This window comes from Haliaeetus albicilla, chromosome 22 (genome assembly GCF_947461875.1).
Source record: "Haliaeetus albicilla chromosome 22, bHalAlb1.1, whole genome shotgun sequence".
NCBI lineage: Eukaryota > Metazoa > Chordata > Aves > Accipitriformes > Accipitridae > Haliaeetus > Haliaeetus albicilla.
This window is the reverse complement of record NC_091504.1, coordinates 21,214,417-21,238,213: the sequence shown is the minus strand read 5'-3', so window position 1 is coordinate 21,238,213 and position 23,797 is coordinate 21,214,417. Positions and strand designations below refer to the sequence as shown.

Sequence of the window (23,797 nt, the reverse complement as noted above, 5' to 3'; positions counted from 1 at the left end):
GCCCAAGGCTAACTAGTTTTGTTGTAGAAAGTTTAATTTCCTTCTGTCTTTTATTCTCTCATTTTTGCAATTTATGCCATAAAAGATATCAATGCGGTATGAAACAAAAAATATTTAAACTTTTGTGTTAGGTCAGAAAAGAGTGTGTTTTTCATCTGCTTTAGTTGTTAGAAAAAAGTGAAGGAGTATTACATTTCCTGTAAGGCTGGAAGCACTGCATCAGTTTTTCTTTTTTTAATCTGCAAGTCTGTGGTCCAAAGGAAAAGTGATACTTGGGCATTTTCATACGGAGTGTTACAATACAGAATGGTGTTTTTGTGACTTGTCCATATCCATAGTGAGAGCAGTATCCAGGCAGTTTTGCTGGATTAAATGCTATTGACACTTCCACTGAATCACTGAACAACTAGGATTGCACACCTGGGATAGTGATGTCTAGCTCAAGAGTTACTTTAGAAGCCATATGAGAATATGATATCAGGATGGACTGAACTTTTTCACCGGCAAAGGACAACTGGAAAATGCTAGGTCTAAGACAGAAATGGTCAGAATTTGAATGCCACTTTGAAGGCTGTGAATCAGCACAGATCTAAGAACAGTTTCTGCACAAAGGGATCGGAACAGTAAAGATAATTTGAACATTCAGCTACTGAGGAAAGAACATGAGAAAAGGCAGAGGGTGGTTTGTTACCGTTATTTTGGTCCTCACGGGACATCCCAAGTGCCCTCTACCTTCAGTCTGACCCGTTTGTCTGACTTGCCTCACTTGTCTTGTTGAATATCTCCTTTCCTCTTCCTCTCTGATTCTGATTACCATCCCATATATGGTAGTGTCATCAGGTGAGTGAAGATAACTAGCAAACTTCTCTCTCTACAGCATGCTTTGGAACTGAAGGTTATCTGTCACCTCTGGTTTGTGACTGATCCTAAGGGAAAAGGAGCAATGCATCAAGCACAGCAAATGAAAGAAAAAAAATCAGAGGGAAGGCAGAGATAGGCCATTTTGCTTTAGCAAGGTTTCTAGACCTCACTGACAAAATCATATTTTCATCTGGGAGATTCTTCCACTTCTTTTCTTTTCTCCTGTGGAGAATGCTTAACGCATACAGCTGGCTATAGTAGTCCAGGTTGTTCGGGTGGTTGTGCTGTGTTTCAGACAATGTGGTCCCAAATTGATCCTCTGGTCCTGCATGTAGAGCTGCTGTAAAGAGTCAGATCAGAGTATCAGACTCTGTGGGCTGTGCAGTGCCACATCCTGGCATTCCATATGATGCTCTACATGTCTAGAAGTGGGTTACTTCCCACCTTCCTCCAGCCCTCATGTGGAGGCACCGAACTCTGTAGTCTCAGACCAGAAATTCGTTCTGCTGTGAATTTGGCCTTACACAAGCCCAAGAGGCGACATGCAGCTGTCTGCTGCCCAAACCAGCAATCCTTGTTTCCTTCAGAGAAAAACATAGTGGATTGAGTAAACACCTTCTGATGGTTGGATCTGGGTTATAAGCCACCAGCTGGACCGTTCTGTCCTGAAAACGAACAGCAACATTTTTGGCCAAGTGCTAAAAGTTTGCATATAAGAATCCAAAAGGAGCATTAGTTATTGCTTTAAACTTGCTTTATTCTTTAAAAATATGCTTTACCAAATTATCCATTTCAGATCCTCAAAATGTGGAATGAGAAAGTTTAATTCCTTTTTTCCTTGCTAGGATGAGTGATGTCAGTAATATTAGAAAGAAACAAAGAGTTATTCCAGAAATTTGAACTAGGGTAAGTCTGATATACAGAGACTGACATCACCACTCCACTGAAGATACCAGGGACTATGCCTATCAGTTGTTTGAAGAAAGTTGGTAGTCCTCACTCAGCTCACCTCAACTCTACCATTCACCTCATCACCACAACTGCTAATAAAATGTCCAGTGTTTCCCAGGTCAGTCTTGATGATAACATCTCTGGGTTGTGGCTGTTTGCTATTGCAGGTGAATGATAGTGTAACAGCAACGTAAAATTGTCCTTATGTATATGAAGCTAGGCAAAATAAAAATTGGTAGTGACTTTTGATATTTTTGGCCTTGTATTTTGAGTAAATGTTATCACAGGAGAGAACAAGAGGCAAAATTCTGTTTTTGAAAGACATTGTTTCTTTTCTTTGGAGGACAGATTTCAACTCGCTACAATTAAAACTTTGCCAAATTTTATTTTAAAACTTTCCTGAATTTTATTTTTCTGGTAAGACTTCTATTTCCTAGTGATTAAAAAATTGTTGAATTTGTGGAACGGTACTGGGAAGTATTGTCTGAATGTTGCAGTATCTCTGCTCTTCATTCAGATTCATTGCAACTGCTGACTCACTGCGTTATGTGGGACAACATTCCAAAAATGCTGAACAGCTTCAGCCTCTGAGGCTGTTTATGCATCTAGCAGCAACCCTGCTGAAGACCTGGCTTTGGCCACTTGTTGCTGCGTTTGCACTGCCTTTTGTGCCCTGTTGACACAAGCATTTGCAGAGTAATGTGGTGAGCTGGATGAAGAAACTGATTCAGCTGAAACTTAACCATGCAAAAAATTATTTTTTTTCCGCTGGACCACCTCCTCCCAATGAGAAGCAGGAATGAGCAGCCAGAATTAGGCTAAGGACTCTTATGATTTCTGAAAGTTGCTCAACTCCAAAACTTGTCAGAATTGAATCCTTAATCTCATATCTGTTAATGAGAACATAGGCTCCTGCATATTTTTATCACATTTGAAAACAGGACATAGGTAAATTGGGCTCTTTTTGCAATTTTTACCTTTTTTAAAAAATATATTAAATATATTTTAAAAGGCAAAGAACATGAATACTAGAAAGGTGAAATATCAGTCTTCCTTCTCACAGCTTCCTGACTTTCAAGCAGGCAGGGATACTAGGACAGAAAGGGCTAATTCTAGGGGAGAGAAATGGTCAGGATGTCAAAATGTGGTTCTGCTTCCTTATTTTTACTTTCTCAGAGCCAACAGTTTTCTTGCTGTATGCAAGGCGGAAAATCAAGACAGAATCTAGAAAATGAACTGTTTCTAAAGAGGCTCCTTGCTGCTTTTCATCAGAATATAGACTGCCACTTCAACTAGGAGGCTTTCAGATGAGAGGTGGAGGGAAATGCTCTCTCTAGGTATAGCAGGGCAGCTGATCGTCAGAACCTGTAGGCTGTGCCCTGGCTTTTGGCAACGCGGGTACATGAGTATCATTTACCCATTCTGTCTGCTTATCCTTACAGCTAGTATGAAAATGGTGTTGTACTCATTGGCGGCTGCCCTGAAAAACGAACAGTACTTTTTAAAGCATTACGAGATCGTCAGGAGAAAATGAGTCTGACAGCATCCAAGAAAGCTTCACTGTCCCTGAATTGCTCCTGCCTTACTACATGGAACATTGCTTGATGTATAACTCCTGATTTCCATTACTGATAATGAAGAAGAGCTGGTTTTGTCACGCTGCAAAGCAGTAAACTTTTATAATGCTGCAACCACATTCTTGGATGTTTCCAGATTTCAAGTCACATCAGAGAGTGTACAAGAATTAAAAAGTTGCCCACCCATGAGTAACCAGGACCAGCACTAATAAAGCCCTTTTTACCCTGGTGAATGTTGTCATGGAGAGCAACCAAGGGGCATGCCCACACACAGAATTACTCCAAAAGCTTTTCTAGCAATCCAGGAATTATTAATAATTACTCGCTCTCAGGACAGGTCCTGTAAACACTTCCTCCCACACTAATTTGCTATGAACAATTTCAGTGTGAGTGTAAGGAGAAAGTACAGCTTTGTGGTTACTGTAGTTCATCAGCCCTTTCAGAACTCTCCCACGGCACTTGCCCACTTCTCACTGAGTCCTCTCTCCTGTGATGTTCTGTATTTTCTGCTCCCTCACCGAGGCACCTCGAGGAGCAGCTGCAGAAGGACGCCTGTCCCTGCCTTCACCCCAGGTTACCATCTGTGTTGCTCTGCAGGGAAACGTGCTCATGTAACCCTCCCGTAATCACACAGGCACGGGTGGGCAAAGGCAGATCAAGAGCTCTTGTCCTCTCAAGAACTCTGGAGAGAAGATGGTGAAGGTAGCTCACAGCAGACAGAATTTCACCCAGTAATGCCAACATCAGTGCTGATGTCAGCCTAGGACATACCTTCTACGAATGCTAATAATGAAAAGGCTGGACACATTTCCTATTTTAAAGAGGCTTTTTAAATTCTCCATATGCTTCCTTTAAAAAAAATTCCTTTAATCTTTTTGATGTTTGCAGTACCCTGGAGAATAATATGAGTTCTTTTCTCAGTTGATGAGTGTATTGCTTTTATAGGATTTGAAACACTTACTGACCTGGGTAGCTTATGACAAAATAGGATTTTCAATTCAGATCCGACCTGCTCTATCTTGCTTCTGTTTCCAATCCAGAGTGAACCTTATCTGTTGTTATTTTGTATTTCGCATGATGCTATATATCATGCTAGAGTAATTACTGCCACAGAAGATAGAAGGGCCTTGCCATGAAAGTACAAAACATGAACACAGCACATAATTCTTAAAAGATCTGAAACCTGAGTGGAGGAAAGCAGGAGTTAAACTGGCTCCTGCATAACAGTTGTTTTGTTTTACGCTTGATGTTCCATCCCTGTGCCTAATTCCTCAGTCTCATCTTCCGTGGTGACTTCGTTAGCAATGAGATGCTAATTAAATTTCATATTTATGATTAGAAAATAAAATCATTGGACCTTTTTTAAATAGATTTTTATGAGTTTTGGCTCAGTTAGCTGAGTCAGCAGTATAGATTCTGCAAGGCTGAACTTACCGGCTTTGAAAAAAAAAGATAAATAGGGCAAATAGCAATGGAAGGAGAGCCTAATCTAAAACCTCCTATAGTTTCTACACCGTATTAGTTTTTGAGCATAAGAAAAAGAATTTTGTTTTTGTTCCTCATAGAAAGAAATATTGTTAGTCATGTAGAAAGAACCCTTCTTTTATTATGTCTCAGAGGGTTCAAAGCTTAAAATTTCATCTAATTCTTAAAATCTCAATTGTAGTTGGAGACAATATGCTGAAACAAGATTGATGCATCAGCAGCGTTCACCGTCACCTGTTAGCTAGCAAAATATTTATTTCATGGATTCAGAAGGGTTAGAATTAACACAGGTAAGCACTGACACACAGTGTCTGCCCTCTTCCCTGTGGAATGTGTACCATTGAAGAGTTCATACAATACTGGAGAGTCAGAACTACTTAAATACTGCTGCCAGCCAGATTTATAGGTGCCATACAGAGCAGTTTCTTATTCATGTAAAAATTAGCACCTCACAAAGCTTTAAAGGCCCATTTTTCAAATACTTAGCATTTGAAGAATGTTCCAGTTGTGAAAAGATTTTTGAAAGAGCTCTGCTTCAATTTAAGCGTGTAAGAAAGACCTGATTTTTAAAAGTGCTTAACACTCAGCAGCTCTGTGATTCATAACGCTATCTTATCCTACACTCTGAGGCAAGTCTTGCAAAAATCTGGCCATTTATTTTGATGCCTAAATGCCACCTACGTTCTTTGAAAATCTGACCCTAATTACAAGTTGTGCCCTTGAGTAGGAATGAGAAATGGGGGAAATCAATCCTCAAGTGTGGGAGCCATTTGCTAGTGCTCATATTGCATGTAACCTTACTTCATACACAAGTACAACACTGCATTTAAAACAATGGCTTTTCTGCACATTCTGCAAATGCTTTTTTGTTAGCTTGTGGTACTTTACTCTATGAGGTACAGTTAATGCAGATAGCACATACAGAATTGTTATGCTTCTAGGCATAAGTTAGGAGAATAAAACCAAACTTCCACTGACTTTTAGTTGGTTACCACCCTTTGTACTGTTAAACATCTTCTCCTAAAGATCAGGATTTGGGTGCATAGAATCCTGCAAATCTTGCTTTTGTAATATTGTTTGTAGATGCTGTTGTAACAGCAGCTGCCTGTGCTTAAAGACTGGGATGCTCACAGATGGAGTGTAATTCTGGCATCACTTTACAGTTGCTTTTTTCACAAATATTTATTTCCACAGTCAGCAGAGAATTCAATAAAATTCTCATACTTCTTCTTATGTTGACTCATTCTCAAGAACCACACCCGGGTGAAGACGGATAGCCAGATTTCTTGCTATATTAGTACTTTGCCTCTTTGGTCTTTTCAAAAAATACTTGTTAACCATGAACTGAACTGGCCAGAGTTTCCCGATGAGACCAGGGTTTAGTCTCTTCCAATGGTTAGTTAATTCTTCTGGGATAAAGCTTTCCACATGAAAGCTTTACAGCATTTTATTCTGTATAATCAGAGCAGTTGACTTAGTTATGGAGAAAGCAACAGAAGATACTTGATTCCTTCTTGCAATGCTTTGAAGGTAGGAAATATAGAATTGCCAAGAATTTGGTATTATCTCTTCCCCAAGAGGTTACCACTTACAGAAATAAAGTACAGTCCCGTTAAGTAAAGAATCTGACAATTTTTGCTTTAAATTTCTATGGAAGTGACTTAAAGGAGCCCTTCTGCAGGATGGAAAGTGAACTGCCTCTCTGTTTCCCAGAGACTGCTTTCCTGCTTTTAATTGCAGGCCTTCCAGTGAGGCTTCTTTGGTGACATAGGATTGTTAATGAACCCCAGCCGTAGTATCTGCAGGAAAGGAGGACCTGTTTGAGGTACTCCTCAGGTCTTTCCTGCTCCATCCGTAGCGCGCAGCTCTCTGTGGCTATGAGAACACTTCCTCTAAGACTTTCCTCTGTAATGGTGTCGTATTTGAAAGTTACCCACAGCCTCTGTTCAGAAGAAAAGGGAAGTAAGGCAGCCCCCAGCACCTTTCTATCTACTATATATAGACAGTGAGTTTGAGAGAGAGGATGGTGGGTGTATGTTTCCGGAGCTACGTGACACAGTCCTGCGACACTGGTACAAGAAGAGAGAGGACACAGAGCAAGAAAAAGAGGAGGTGGCCAGAAAGCTTAAGTGGGAAAAATCTATTCATAAAACAAGTACAACCATTTCCATGTAAAAGGAGAATTCTAATTTCCAGCAGTAAAATAGCAAGCTCCTCCTGATTCCTGGTGAGGTTTTGTCCTTCCTAGGCCAGGCTGCTTGTGATCTATTGTAGACTTTTTCTTGTCAAATGGCATCCAGTTGTCTTCTGTGTGTTTTGTGCTCTGCTGGCTGAGACGTTAACGCAGCTTTAAGCAAGCTTACAAGGATAGAAGATTTTGTCAATGAGCAGAACATCAAGGACTATGACAGTCTGTGACTAGGAGTGAAGCTTACTTCTTCCAGTGACTTTGAGGTGGAAAGACTACAGGTATTTGTTATGCAAGGCATGTATGTCATTCTTCAGGCCACAGACAAACTACCTGTGCAAGACAGCAGTCTGTTCTCTAACATTAGGGTCTATTTTAAAGTAATAGTTACAAAGAGGTCACAAAATGGAATAAGGAATACATACCTGTTCTATCCATGTGAAGTTGTGTGTTTACATAAAATGAACAAAATGTATATGTGAATCATAGCAGCCATCACCCTTGGGAGACTGGACAGTGTATGATCCAACAGAATATATTGTTAGCAATTAAGAGCTAAACGTGAATGGATAAGTCTTCACAGAGCTAGATGGGGAGCTATTATACCTTTGCACAGTGCATTTAAGATATTTAACTGAATCGTATTTTCATCACAGTCAGTGCATGCTGCTATTATAATGCAGTAAACAATTTGCATGTGGGTTATTTTTCATGTGTTTGGAGTAGTATTGTTTGTTAAGATTGATCTTTATAGAAGGGTTATGAGAGTTGGCTTCTTATTTGTTCATTCTTTGTATTTTGTGTATTTTGACTAACTGTAGGATTCTTAATGTAGGGTTCTGTCTTATTTTCCTGCCATGTTATAAAGCCTGCTATATGAAATACTATTTTCAAACTTTGTTGGGCCGTGGTGAGTTACAGTGAGATTATCTGACAGTATTCAAGATTGGAGTGTAACCTTTTCTGTTGTAAGAATAGCCTACGCATTTACTGTCAGTTGTTGCTGAATTTGGAGATTGTTAAACTAGAGTGCAGTCCTCCCATCTAATGTGTTCTGCAATATCCTTTGTTTGCGGATGAGAGTATCACCTACAAGGAATCATCTTCTGACTGCATAGAAGATGTTCTTCTCTGAGTGGTTTTTGTTATTTTTTTAAACTTGCGTGAAGTAAGAGTTTGTAGAAAGTGTAAATTTTTTTAATAAACAGACTAAGTATCAGTTTTGTATGGCAAAGCTACACTTTTTTCTCTTTTCCTGTTTTATGTGACTCGTTATATTAATAGAAGTGAAGTGTTAGTAACACCAACGAGAATCAGGCTATCTGTGCAAGGGTTATGCAAGTTTCGTATGTGTGTATGTATCAGCTAATGATTCTTTGTCCTTACCAGGTTCTTATGTAGCTCAGTCTATGCAAATCCCTCATGAACACCGGCTCTCTGTACCAAAGAATGTGCTGGTTTTTGTAATGTAAGCACACATTTACTGGGACCTAACCTACGATCATCAAACTCATTTGCATGTTTGGGCAACTTGAATTTTTAATGCCGGACTCCTCCTAATCACACAGGACTGTACGTTTGCCCCCAGCTGTGCCTCCTCCTTCTCCTAAGCTAGTGAGAATCTCATTATCAATTGTAAAAACAGAATGAGTCAGTCTCAAGAAAAAATTAACCTGGGACCTAGTAATGACTTCTGAAGCATTTGTTGGACCAGCATTCTCATGAGCTGTTGGCAGCCTGAGGATGACAGCTTCTTTTTTAGATCTTGGCTTTTAGCACAGATTAGTTGAAAGGAAATGCTGGTGTCAGTAGCTAATGCTGCACTCAAGAAAAAAAAGGCCAGCTATATAAACATATTTGTACTACATTAGCACAGTGATTTCTGTTGTCCTCCTCATCATCATGCATAACAGGATGGAGGATGTGTAGATTAAAGCATTTAGTAAATGTCAGGCTTTCAGCTCTCCACTGCTACTTTGCAAATCTTTTCAAATAGATGCACTAAATTCCTGTGGTAAATGTTTATTTAAATTATTGTGCCATTATCTTGATTTGCATGCTCAGAACTAGCGCTAACTTCTGATGTGTCAGGATCTGTGGCAGGGCCTTCCCTATTTATCCCTTCATTTGCTTTGCACCCCGCGTTCCTTCCCTTTGCCTTTACTAAGGTCTTTCCTGTTCTCATCTCTGTCTTACTTCTGTTCCTCACTTTCATTTCTGTTGAGTTCCTCTTTCTCTAACTTTCTTTTTCTTTTCCTGTTCCTTTTTTATATTTCCTTTTCCCTTGACCTCACCATTTTTCATCCCCAAACCTCATCTTCCTCTCTCCTCTTCAGTTTTTTTTCTCCATTTCTGAAATCTGGGTATCAGATTCTTAAACAGTGTGGGAAAACAGAATAATATCCATCTAATCACCAGTGCAGGCATTGCCATCTGAAGGGACAAATCTCTCTCCGTTGACCCTAGAGGGCACCTAAGCGGTGGCCAGAAACCAATCTTTAGAGGGCATTCTAAAGCAGAAGTATACAATGGTGGAATGAAGTTTTGAACAGACCACTTTCCATTCACTAGAGAGGAACTAGATTTCTAAGTTAAACTAGATGCCTAATTCAAATTAGTGAGATGAATCCACCCTCTAAATTTGCTTCTCTATCAGTAGTGCTTAGACGGTATGTTACTGAGGGAGCGAGAAGCATCTTCACTATATGTAGAAAATAGTGACCCATAGAAAAATGACAGAGTCGTCAAAACATCATTTAAGCTATTTGTACAGGAGGATTTTTCCATTTTCTTTGTTTATTATTGGTAATATATGTTCTACAACCAAATCTGATTGGGTGTTGCATGTTCGAGGTAGCATAATCTGCTGTTGGTTTGCTATTGAGACAAAATTAGTCATTTCCTTCCTGTGTGATAAGATGATAAGAGCTCTGAAGTTCTAAAGCTGGCAGACTTGAGGAAGATGTAGACTTTAGATATTCTCACCAGATGGAGTACAAAATGGGAAAGCATAGATCTCAGCCTTTTATGAAACAGAGATCATTACAGGATCCTAATAAGTATTACTGCACTGATTAAGGTCTTTTGCAACAATATTTCATTGGGCAGAACAACATTTTTAATGTGTAAATAGTTTTTTCCTCCAGAAAGTGATAGGTATTTTATAGAATTTCATACGCAATTTCAAAAGCAGACAAAAGCTAAATGTAATAACTGTGGAATTCAGTGCAAGGATTGTTCAGCTCTTAAGCAATATTATCCTGCAATATTGAAAAACTTGTGTGTCTTTGTTGCATAGCGTTTTCTGGTTTAGGTGATACTAAGCAAACTGTTGGGTGTGCTGACTAACAATACTAATAATTGGTCCGTGCTTTATGTATGCATTACCCTTTCTTTTTTTCTCAGATGGAGTTTTATATGGATCTGTTCTTAGGAGAGTAAATAAAGGCAAAGGAAGAGATAATTAAAGAGAGTTCCTATAGTATTAATTCTTCTGGCCTTCTTCTGTTAGGACAGGAATAGTGATTAGAGACAAATCTCTGATTTATTCTGTTGCTTTCTTCTTTTTCATACAGCAGAGGTACTGAATAAGAGTAACATGATAGAATTCTTCATTTCTTTTTCTCTCACTCGGTTTTTGAGCTAACAGTTATGAAAATGAGGGGAATTTTCTTTCCCTGTTCTGCTTGTAGAAGCAAGATGAATATGCCTCCAGAGCTCTTTGAACCAGCTAGGGAGTTTGTTTTGGTTACCTCTGTCTCTCTTCTGTTCAGGAAATGGGAGTAGTATTTATGACTATAGCTATTATCTGGCTTCACTGAAGATCTAGCTTCACCTCACTGAAGCCTTGCAAGTCTGCTACTGTTTGGGATTTTTTTTGTAGGTTGTGTGTAACAGGAAGATTGACTCAATGGAATTGAACAGAATACTTTGTGTGAAAATAATCCTATTTTGTGTTTAAAGCTTCCTGCTCTTCTATTACTTCGGTATCTCTTATTCTGTATTTTTCTTTTGTATTTTGTTGAAACTGTGGTGTTCAGTAAGCTGGTTGAATCTTTTATATACAGAGGGAGGGGGTTCTGATAGATACAGAATGGTTCTTTCCATATACAGCCACTGTGACCTAAAACAGAAATACAGCCCAGTCCATTCAACAGTGCTGCTGGCTTCAGAAAGTATTCTAAGGCCTGCAACATTTGAAGTAATAAAACTGCACTAAGAATAAATGTTTTTCTAGGGCCTTCCTATCTTGCTGGTTCCAAGTGCTTTGCAGTCACTAATTAACTAGTCCTACCTTGTCATAAAAATACTTCTTACCAGCCTTGTTTTCAGGAGGGGACACTGAGGTAGAAAGAATGAATATAAAGTGCACATTTTAAGGGCAGATGAAGACACAGTCTCCTCTCCTTCGGGAGTCCAGATGCAGGCACCTGTATGGAAAAAATTCGCAAGTATAGCTAAGCAATGCTATATAGCTTAATCAATGTTTAAGCCTTTTAAAAGCGGTTTTCAGTACCATAGAACAACCAGCAGTGCAGCCAACATAATTGGAAACTGCTGGTATTCAGCATTTCAGAAAGCCAGGAGTGCAAATAGACCTCTCCTGTCCTTAAGCAAAGGAATATAATTTCCTTATCACACCTTAAACTGTGACTTTCCTCCAAAATTAGAAATAGCTCTAAATCCCTTTGTGGTTTTGTGGTTCTCTGATAGTGCAAATCTGCAAATATCCATACAAGCAGCTTTTGAGAAAATCAACCTGTTGTTATACTTTATCATGTGAGGTGCTATACAAACTTGAGGGAGAAAGGGTATTGCCCCATGAAATTGAGATAGGCATAGAAAGAGGATGTAATACAATACCCTCAAAACATTGAGGATAATTATATACACAGTTTTAAAGTGCTATTTTCATCTTTATTTTCACTTTAGAGTATGATAATTTATATGTAATCTTTTTCTGGTTTATATACACATATTTAGTATTTAACCTAAACGTCTGTTATTCTTAACTTATAATTTGCACAAATATTTTGTATGTTGTGGTTTCTTTTTAAATACTGCCAGTCTGTGAACATCTGTGGCAAATGCAGAAGTCCAAAACATTAAAATAGATCAGCTCTTCCAAAAAAACTTCCTCCTGCTTCTCAGTATGAGGACAATACCCTTTTCTCATATTTCACAAAGGAGATATCAAGAAATCAGAAAACGTAGCTGAAGCCTGCATTTGCAGTCTGTTACATACTGATTTCTCAGTATCAACAGGCTGACAAGAATTCAGAGCAAGGGGATGCAAATAATTAAACGGCTGAAGGGTTAATTTCTGCACCATCATGAAATGAATCACAAAAAATGAAGCTTTAGATGTGACCTGATGATAAGCACTTTACAGAACCCCTGGTTCTGAAGCCTGCAGGCTTTATTCCCTTGATCAGTGGAGAGTGTCACTGACGTATGAAAGTGTGGAGTCTGAGTGAGAACAGGGAACAGCTTTAACTGCAAGGTGATTTGTTCAGTTGAAAAATATAACAAAAAAATAGCAAACACATAGAAAGATTCATTTGTGTGTAACAGCCAAGAGAAGGATAGTCCCTGAGAGAGAAAAGGAGATGAGAGGAATAGAGTGTTTCTGTTAATGTAAAAAGGGATTCTCTTTTATTTGTCTGCATCTGCAGAGATCTTTGAAATGGATGGGACTAGCTAAGATTATTACTGGATTAAGATCTCCTGCAGTTAAAAGCTATTTTGTATACCAACTACTGAAAGGAGCAGCAGGAGAGCAATTTTTTAACTGCTGTGGTGATTCTTGTTTCTTTTGGGTTAATGTCTTGAAGTCAGTCCAAGTCTGTGACTTCACACCTGTGATTTGTAATGGATGCCATAGTATTTCTGTGACATATCACAACTTCTGAATCTGTTAGGTTACAGCTCAAGAGGTGTTGGAATCAGAAACTAGATAATGGTAATAAAGATCAGATTAAATAAGTGATTACACATCTGAAAACATTTTAAATCTGTCATTTTTAATTTTACAAGTGAAATCAACTTTTCTGCGATATCATCACAGGAAGGAAGGACAGAAATGGGGAATAAGGTCTTTTAAATACCTAGAAAATGCAAGTGCTGCTGAAAATCTTCTAAGATTAAAGCCACTAATATAATACCTTTATTGGCTTCCCACTGAGTTTCAGTTGTCACATCTGTTTTTTGACCAGCACACCAAAATTTCAACCGATCACAAGCATTTTATTTCTTATTCAACATTATATTAAATACTAAATCAAAGAAATATTTGCTTACTAGAAGGGTGCTGTACTAATATCAGCTGTCCATTGCTATTATCTCTGGAATAGCTCCACAAGACAGTGGAGTTATTGGGGGTTATACTCTTAGACCAATCTGGCCAAAGAAACACAATAAAGGCAACACGTCAAGCTCTAGGAAAGAGGGGAGTGCTACCCGCTATGCAGCAGTAATCCCTGAGAGGTGATGAACAGCACAGTGAGTTAGGAGAGAGCTTAGCTGTGCTCCTGGTATGGCATTTCCAAGGTGGAAATCCAAAGAAGAAAGCAAAACGAAGATTCTGAAATTCCCACATGGCAGTGAGGGACCACTCCACTAAATGCTGTTTCTAGGGGCTTGCTCCTGACAGTAGACTGTGTTTAACAGGAGTTTGCTACCAGAAATCTCCTTTTAAAATTCTTAGCCACTCATGCAATATACTTATTACTTTCCCATTAAACATTATGTCCCCAAAATAACAGTATGGATGTATTATGGCCATACACAAGGGACTATTTGATAAAGGTATTTTTAATGTCAGGTGAAAAAATGTGTTCATGTTGAGAATTACACTGATGAGTGAACTCTTCTTTGAATCATATAATGGAGAAATCCCTTACTAATGTCCTGAGGGAACTGCTGACAGTGTGTAATAATTTCTGGTTCGGTGCAGCAGATTACAAGATACCTTGCATTTTATGAAATTCAGGCACATGCTTCTTTTGCACTCTGAATCCATCTGTGAGCTTCCTGGTACGCTCCCCAAAATTAAAGGGCCTGCAACACAGCTTTTTTTAGATGCAATAGATAGCTGTGGCTGTAAGATTACTAAGGTAGAGTGTGACCTTCTGCTTTATTGCCTTCTGCTCCCAAAAGTTCAGCTTCTCCAATTATGTAGTGTTTGTTAAATTCACCTTTGAAGTGAAATACAGTTATTTCCAGAATACGTGGTGGAGAGTAAGGTTCATGAGAATGTATGTGTACTTCAGATGAAGCTATTTCACCTTTAGCATTCCTCCTACTGCTACCTACTTTATATAGCTTTTTCTATTGTTTTACCTTTATACTGTTCATTACTGCAGTGTCATCTTTACCACATGTAAATACTGGCATTCAGTAAGAATTTTCATCCAACTTGTGAGGAGTTCATAAGACCAGATGAGAGATTTTCCCATAACTACAGCTATGCCCCCACGATTCTGGATCCCGTTGAGCAGACCCAGTCCTCCTTGCCCTCTGAGGACTGTTATCTCTCCCAACCCATTTAATAGCAGTCACTGGAGTAATGAATTTTACATGCAAGCAGCAGAGCAAATGCCAAATAAGTGGTTCCTAAGATGTGAAACTACAAAGAAAAGAACTCTGAGAGAGCTACTGGAGTACAGGAGAAAACAAAATCCCTGGCAATACTCTCCTAACCTGTCCATAGTATGAGGAACCCATCAACATTTTTCTCATAGAGTTGTTGAACCCCAGTCTAGGATTTTGGACAATTTGGGAAGGCCTTTGAAAGCATCAAGCAAAAACCATGCATTTTTGTAGGACTATTCAATATTTCATTATGATAGAACAGTGACAAACACATTATTTAGCAGATTAGCACTTTTGTTTTCAGTTTTCAAAATGAGGAGTTAATAGCCTCTGGCTATACAGATTAATAGCTGGTTTTGCCCAGTGATGTTCAGTGTAACACAGGCTGCTTTGCAGTTCCTAAAGTTGGAAGCTGAGGAAATTATAACACAATGGAGAGAATTCTTCTGGTCCAAGAAAAACATGTTGCTTTTGAGGTCTTCAGTTACTGATTACCAGCAAAGTCTCATAAAGCACAGCTCTCATCTCACATGACCCGAGAACTGCATGTTCTTTAACCATGGTCTCTGATGGGGTAAAATAACTCTTGAAATAGAAGGTTATTTCCCTTGTGCCACCTGGTTCACAAGATCTTGAGAAAGCTAGAATGCAAAATTAAGACTTGTTTCAAAGGTTAACATTTATTACAAAATTAAGAAGGAAAGATTTTTACGAAGTTTCTTTATTCTTAACTTTAGCACGAGTTTTCTCACCTCATTGTTGCCTGCCTTGTAACCTTCTCTAATGAGGTGGTTACAAATTAGGAGTTGTCAGGAAATTGCTTAGCAAGCACTCAGAAATCATGTGATACATTTGCATGAGTCAAGAACATTTTCAGGCTTCAGTGATACAATGCTCATACTTATCCACTTACGCGGAGGAAGGCAAGGTCTGAACTCACAGGTACTTGCATTCATGCCCACACCTCAGTCAATCCACGTGCAGCTGCAGAAGGCAGACATATGTAACTGCTTGCTTATGAGTTACCTATTCTTGTGGTGCAGTCATTTACATGTGTTGGCTCATCACGTATATGCAGGAAAAAGTGCAGGTTCAAGTCAGTACAGCTGAGAGGAACAAAGGAGGTGAGAATGAAAGCCTTAGTTGCCTGCAGCAAGTATTTGTCTTTGCTCTGAGCTCTGCATGTTCATACCCTTTCTTGCATTGCACCGTGTCCTTTACCATTGCTTCTATTATGAAGAGGGATTCTCTGACTTGTAGAGACCTTCATAGAGTTAGCTGAGCTACAGATTCATCACTAGAGAGCAATATGCAATAGTTCATAGACTCAGGATAGCACTTCTCTGAACTGTCACTTTCCAGATGAGCTGTGGACAGGCTGCACTTCAGTTCAAACAGTTTCAATATAGGGCAAATTCAGCATTAGTCAGAAGCGATTCTAAGCTCATCCTATGTGACATGGAAGCACAAAAAAGTAACAGGATAGAAACTGTCCTGTTTGATGTTCATTTGCCAATTGTTTCCCTTGTTAAGGAGGAGAGCCGGAGATGGATGACTGCCTGGAGACACTGAAAGATGAGGAGGAAGCTTTGTGGGAGAACGTAGAATGCAACCGGCACATGCTGAGCCGGTACATCAATCCAGCCAAACTGACCCCGTACTTACGGCAGTGCAAAGTAATCGATGAGCAAGATGAGGATGAGGTGCTTAACTCACTTATGCTGCCCTCCAAAATTAACCGAGCAGGTAATTATTTTGTGAATGGCTACATCTGCATTGCTATCGGAACAGTATTATTTTGCTAAGTCTGGAGGGAGCCTGTATCAAATCACAGATTGTCAAATAGAAACCCTATATCTCACTTACAGGAGATTTAATGTAAAGGGGGGGATCTGCTGCTGCTGCTATTTTGATAACAATGACTCTTTCCAGTGCTGTGCAGACTGGAGCTCATGGGGTTCATATTCCCATCAAAGCCTTGGCAAATATTTCAGTTAACACAAGCAGCAGCCACTGCCATTCCAAGAGCAGGTTTTCAGCTGTCTTGCCGTGCTTTGTGATTTGTCACTGAAGGGTCTGCCATCCTAGTGTTTCAGTACTGCCTGGTGAAGGCTGCACTGAATAACGTGTCTTTTGAAATTTCTGTTCCAGAGACCAATTTGCCCGCACTCCTTCAGAATAACAATCAGCACAAACATAAAGAATACGTGGCGTTACTTTATGAGTTCAGCTGAACTCAGTTAATCAGACAGATTTTCCACAGCGCATTGCTGTGGCAGAGACGAACCTTAAGCAGATTTGACTTCAGGGATACGGTACTTGCTTACGCTGCTCATAGTGCTGATACGTCACCTCTCTTTTCTCTGTACTTAGGCCGACTGCTGGACATTCTCCACACCAAGGGCCAAAGGGGCTATGTAGTTTTCTTAGAGAGCCTAGAGTTTTACTACCCTGAACTCTACAAACTGGTGACAGGGAAAGAACCTACTCGGAGATTTTCCACTATTGTTGGTGAGTAGAATCAATCCCAAAGGAGCCTGTTGAAAAAAGGACTACCTTGAAGACTGGGTTTGATTTTTCAGGCAAGAAATGGAAATAAAAGCTAATCTTGTAGTAGCATTCTGTGGTTTTTCAGTCCCCTTCAATGCAAATGTGCTAGCAACAGGTAATGTATAAAGAAAACAAACATCCCAGTTGTCTGAATGAAGCTGAAGAGCTTCAAATTGAATGATAGGCATTACAAGAAATCTCAGGTTAAGAAACATTGGAACAGTGGACTAAATTACACTGATGACCTACACATGTGCAGAAAATTTGAAGCATTCAGATCAATTGTACAGATTCATTTTTAAAAGTTCGTGTTATTTCCACAGGCCTGTCAGCTGAGCTGAAACAAGACAAGTGTAAAGGCTTCATATTCTATCCAGACAAGCTGTATGCATGTATATTTTGATTCTGGTAATAGTGTGTTGTGTAATATTTGTACTGTTGCCAGTCAGATGTACAAATATGTATGTATTTGTGCATATTCTGCACCTCTGTACACATTCTGGGACATCTGTTTCATACTCAGTTCTGCTGATCCTACTTAGTATAAAGTTACTTTATCAGAAGTTGATAAGCTGTTCAAACATTTTCAGTGGAGGAGGGACATGAAGGCCTTACCCATTTCCTAATGAATGAGATCATTAAGCTTCAGCAGCAAGTAAAGACAAAAGATGTGCAGCGCTGTGAACTCTTGGCTAAGTCTCGCCAGTTGGAGGATGAGCGAAAGCAGCTAAAATTGAACAAGATAGAGCTGCTGACCTTCCAGGAAAGATACAACAAGATGAAGGAGGAAAGGAACAACTACAATGATGAGCTGGTCAAGGTGAAAGATGAGAACTACAATCTGGCCATGAGATATGCCCAGCTGAGTGACGAGAAGAGCATGGCTGTGATAAGAAGCCGAGACCTCCAGTTAGAGGTGAGATAAATGCTCTGTGCGGCTTTAATCAGGAGCAGCAATGGAGAATGCCAGTGGCATCAGCAAAATGAAACCTTCTCTGATGGTAGAAAGGTGTAGAGCTCTCATTTGCTTTGCTTATCCAGATGATTAGAAGCATCACTGTACAGAAATGCCAGCTGCAGTGATGTGTATTAATGACAGATGATTTACATACTTGTAATGGATTAACGGAACATAACATACTTAAAAACAAAATTTTAAAAACATGACTGTTTGCTAAAAACATAATTTTAGCTTTTCAGGCTCAGTTATATCTTGGGGCAGTTATCCAGCTTTGCACTACAGCTGCTGGTGGTTTATTCAGAAAGTCTCACACAGAGCATTGGAACAGCTTGAGGCCATTTAGGAGATAAGAGAAATGCTTCAAGTGCCATAAAATTCATGCTTGTGTGTATGTCACAGATGAGATGGAGTAAACAACTAGCCATAGTGGATCTGGATACTGGAGTTTATTTTTGAACCAATGCTACTAGACATTTTGCCCCACTTTGTTTTTTCACACGTTTGCTCTCTCCCCGACCTGGCGCTGCCTTCTCTTGGGCTCGACATCCCTTCCCTGCAGGGAGACCGTTCCTGGGTGGGATGGTTGGGCAGAAAGTCGTGTCGGTTTGTGCTGTGCAGCTGCCCGCAGTCACCAGTCACAGATGTTACTGGTCAAGGCCCCTGGGCATCCTCTGGCCTTTATCCCCGTGCATCTCTCTGATCTGCAGGATATTCCCCCATTTTCAAATCTTTCCTCCATCAACGATCATCACCACCTTCTTCCCAGGCCCCCTTCTGCCTGTAACTACTTTTTCTGTTGGGACACCCTCTTTCCTATCCAGAACTCAAAGCCCCTGCTTTTCCCAATTCAAATAGTCTACATGCAAAAGCACAATGTGTGGTCAGTCTCCTAAGTGTTAGTTCTGTTTCATATCTCTTTATTTATTGGAGGACTGAGCATGTGCCACTTTTTTTTAGTCCAGATGTTACCAAAATTTACAACCAGCCCATACCAGTTGTAGCTAGCAAATAGCAGGCTTCTGCTTGAGAGTTCAACAGTTCAGTTGTGGACATTGAACAGACACGCACATACACCCAATTATCTGCTGCTTGTTAGCATTCACAGTTTAAGCTATTTTTTCCACCTATGACCGTACATTTTCACCTGGAAGTGAGAGTGTTTTCAGAGCAGTAAATATCTGAGCTAGGAATGATTTCTTTCCTTTCCTTTCCTCTTTTTCCTCTTCACTGCTCCCTGGCCACTCTAGATTGACCAGCTGAAGCATCGCTTGAACAAGGTGGAAGAGGAGTGCAAGCTGGAGAGGAACCAGTCTTTGAAGCTGAAAAATGATATTGAAAACCGACCCAAAAAGGAACAGGTTCTAGAGCTGGAGCGGGAAAATGAGATGATGAAGACTAAAATCCAGGAGTTACAGTCCATCATTCAGGTATAAAAGCAGATTGCTACATTTAAAATTCCAGCCACTTCAGCTTACCCCTCCTGCTTCTCCAGATGATGGATTCTCAGCAGGCTTCGACCACTCCTTGCCTCCAGGCACCCCCACACTCTCCTCCCATAGTCTCTCACATACCCCACATCTCCTCACAGCCTGCCTTGGTGGCTTCAGGATCTAAGTGTCTGGAGGAGGCTGTGAGAGTGGGACAGAGAAGCAGCAGGTGGTGACAGCTCCCGTGTGTTCTCAGTAAGGGACAGGGAGTTGGCTATATAACAAGGAAACTGGTAACTATGGACAAAAGGAGGTGGCATGGTCTCTGCTACCACTCCTCACCTCAAACTCAACACATACTCCTGTTATCATGCTAGGAAGTGTTGGGTGAAACCTCTACCTGCAAAGCGTGCAGAGTTTGGAAGAACAGAAGGTTGATTTTACAGCTCCCAGCTGTCTGTAATACTCCTTGTACAAACACATGCATGAGGAGGAGTTCTACCAAAAAAAAATTGTCATCCAATAAATCAAGCTGTACGTGAGAGACTGGCTCTTTCAAGGTGCAGAGTGCAGCTGTTTAATTGCTGAGCATTCAACTCCGTGTTTTAGCCCTGCTGTGGTTCTTTGTACCAGTCTGTCACTACAAAGCTGTGTTAAATAGCTGGCCCAGAAATTTCTGACAGTGGCTCTGTGTACCCAGTTTTAGGCTATTGTCATATCTGTGCCAAAAGGACTTAATGAAGCAGAGGGTAATAAAGGTTTCAGTACTTGAGTGGTCACTAGTTACCAGAATGCCCTGCAGAATGCTGTTGTAACTTGCACAGGGGTCTTAACTAACCTTTGTTTGGGCAGATAGGGAAAAAGGATGATATGTAGCAAATTTAGCACTATGTTACTCTGTGAAGAGCTTAGCCAAATATTAGGATGTATGTGTGAGAGTGCTTAGCACTTTGCTGGAAAAGGCTTGTGGCATTTTAAAATTACACTTAAAAAGTTATCAATAGAATGCATTTCAGAAATGGCTGCAGCCTCTAGCAGTGCCTAATGATTTTTAGTTCTAGTACAAATCCAATTCAAAGGTTGAAAAAGGGTGTAGTATAGAAGGTTCTGGGAGTTCTGGTCCAGGTAGAATCTCTTATATTAATTGCAATGGTCTTACAGCACCTAAAGAAACAGAGAAATAATCATGGAATAGCTAAAAATAGGATTGAAATTTTTCCTAACTGAAAGGATAAATACACAAAAGGCAGTTTGTTTTAGAAATACTTAGGTATACTTAAAAATATTAGGTAACCAAATATGTCACTGAAATCTCCAACCTAGTCTAGGTATTTTAAAAATAAATATGCATATTACTTGCTTGCATTTTGTGCCTTTTTCATCTTCCATTTATGGTTAATTTTGGATGGCTATTTATTTGTTGGAAGCTGCACTGGTAATCTTGTTAATTTTAAATCTGAAAGAAAAAATATTGCTGGACACTATAGAAAGTGAAGCAGTGGTACCAGCTACCCCAGGCATGTTTAATATTCTCTGAGCATAGCCCTGTAAAGCCTATGCATGCTTTAAAAATTCCCCTGAATGTTTTCTTAGGCCCTGCTCTTTGGCAAAGGGTGATTTTTGTGCTCAGTGAGAGCTGATTAATAGAGAAGAGTTTTGAATGCAGGGCTTGGAGTGAAGAATTGTCACTGCATCCAAAATGGATCAAATTATAGCCAGTACAATAAAACAGTAAAACAGTTCCTTCATCAGACTATTCTGACAGCAAGACAGCCTTTATTCATCTTTTCTGACACTATTTTAAAATATGAACAAACGTCCACCTCTTCTCCTGCTTTCCCATTGCAATACTGTGTTCATTTTCTGTTCCTCTTGTTTGTTACTGTCTCTGTTACTTTTCTCCCTGCAATACTGTTTTCTCTTTCCCTGGTCTGCCTCTTAAAAATGTCTTTCCTCAGGCTGACAAGAGGAGTTTGCCAGATTCAGACAAAGCCATTTTGGATATTCTAGAACATGACCGTAAGGAGGCACTAGAAGATCGTCATGAGTTGGTCAACAAGATTTTTAATCTCCAAGAGGAGATTCGTCATGTGGAGGACTTGAGAGACAAGGTGAGAAATGGAAGGATGGAAAGATGGATTATCTCAGGCTAGTGCCCAAAAGACCTCTGAGAGCAGTGGTGGTTAACAGTGTGTCATTTCCAGTATCTTGAAGAGAAAGAAGATTTGGAGTTAAAGTGTTCAACACTAGGAAAAGACTGTGAGATGTACAAGCACCGCATGAACACTGTGATGATACAGCTAGAAGAGGTGGAAAAGGAGCGAGACCAGGTATCTAACAGTTAAAGTGGGGAAAATCAGTAGCAAAAGCTTGTATCTTGTATGTGTCACTTTGGGGAATTGTGGGTAATTGGACCCAAAATACCATTAAAAAATAAACAGTTACAAGAAATTGCTACTTGTTGGAATTTGCATTACAGTAATTAAACATGGGATAATATTGGGTTGTTTCCACAGCGTAGCATCTGGCAGGCAGGGCTAAGATCTTAACAGCAGCTACTGCAGGCTTATATTAGTGTCAAGTCATCCGGTTTGCACTCTGGAGCATTTTGCCACCAACCAAGAGGGAGCTGGAAATGAACCATCCTCATCATCATAATTTTTAATGGTACTACTGTGCCATATCCTGGTCCTAACTGCTGTGTTAATTGGTGAATGGTTATGAGTTCTGAAGTCCCTGTTCCAAACACCTTACAAACAAACCCAGCAGGAGAATGTGGCTGGTGCCCAGGTGCAAAAGAGGTTTCTTCTCTCCACTGCAGGCATTCCGCTCGCGCGATGAGGCTCAGACACAGTATTCACATTGTCTGATTGAAAAAGATAAATACAGGAAGCAGATTCGAGAGCTGGAGGAGAGAAATGATGAACTCCGAATTGAGGTGGTTCGGAAAGAAGCTTGCATTGTTAACCTAGAATGCAAACTCCGACGGCTCTCTAAGGACAATAACTTTCACGACCAGGTAGGGCTGAGGAAGACAGACATGAGTTCTTATTTTAAGACTTGCTTTTAAAAACATTTTGGTGTGGAAGGGAGAGGGGACTTTTTTAATTCCCTCCGTGAATTAACTGAAAAAAATAACCTCCTTCTACTAAATGTTGGTGTTGTGAGTTCTTCACTACAGTGGGGTTCAAGTTGTCTGTGTCATGCACATAGCTTCTCAAAGGCTGGCATTCCACAACTTGATTTTAAATGGAAGGGGAAAGAAACGCAGAAAGACAACTAATGTCTACACTGGGGTAGAAACTACAAATACTTTTGAGGAACGTGTCCCAGTGAGCAGAAATCCCCACAAATGTTAATCTAAATTACTGATTTGGGTCTGGAGCCACATTCTACGTGAGCTTCTGAAGCACTGGAGTCACAGAAAGTTCAATCAGATTACTCTAAAGGGCAGTCATGAGGAGTTGTACCAAACTGGTCTCAGAAATAAAGTGTTTCCTTCTGATCTTTAGAGTTTGCCACGGAATCTTCCCATTACCATTATTTCCCAGACCTTTGGGACTCCTAGCCCAAAAGCCAATGGTCAGGAAGCAGATGACTCCTCCACTTCTGAAGAGTCTCCAGAAGACAACAAATTCTTCTTGCCTGATCAAGCTCGACTCAAGAGAAGAGTGAATCTAAAGGGAATCCAGGTGTGTCTTAATACGAAGCTGGAATGACATAGTGCAGGGGCTGTTAGAACTAAGAGACATAATACACGTTGCGGTCATGCCTCTGAAAGTGCTGTGCTGTAAAAATAAGAATAGATATGATAGTGAGCTGTCAGTTTTTGCCCTGTGGTGATTTGCATCTTAAGGAGCAGATATAATCAGGCTTCACAGACCATCTTCTGCCCCTTCTCCCCATTTTGTGTATTATCCTTGCTTCTGCTGTTCATTCACATTCTTGGAGCATTGTCAATAAATTGATTCTTTGCCTCCTTAACAGTAGTGAAAAAAAAAAAAATGACATAATGCCCAAAGTCCAGCACACAAGTAACTGAAGGTGGAAAACGAAGCACTGGTGGAAAGGCTCACATCAGCTGCAAGGAGTAATAGAAAGAAATGGACATAATCTAGAGCAAAATTAACCACCTAATTTAGAATTAAATTATGGCAATTTCCTCTCACTTAAGAGTAAAGGGTAGCATGAGTTAGGTCCCTGA

At 40.0% G+C, this 23,797-nt stretch overlaps 1 protein-coding gene across 2 annotated transcripts in view; it reads left to right on the top strand.

The window, feature by feature from the left end:
- Positions 1-23,797, top strand: part of CARD11 (caspase recruitment domain family member 11) — a 115,690-nt gene that overhangs the window by 74,068 nt on the left and 17,825 nt on the right. For both annotated transcript variants that reach the window (XM_069810297.1, XM_009921194.2), the window contains exons 2-9: positions 16,189-16,401; positions 17,029-17,166; positions 17,796-18,121; positions 19,414-19,593; positions 21,552-21,704; positions 21,798-21,923; positions 22,415-22,612; positions 23,106-23,285. In XM_069810297.1, coding sequence (XP_069666398.1) covers positions 16,189-16,401; positions 17,029-17,166; positions 17,796-18,121; positions 19,414-19,593; positions 21,552-21,704; positions 21,798-21,923; positions 22,415-22,612; positions 23,106-23,285 — 1,514 coding nt within the window. The remainder of the gene's footprint in view (positions 1-16,188; positions 16,402-17,028; positions 17,167-17,795; positions 18,122-19,413; positions 19,594-21,551; positions 21,705-21,797; positions 21,924-22,414; positions 22,613-23,105; positions 23,286-23,797) is intronic.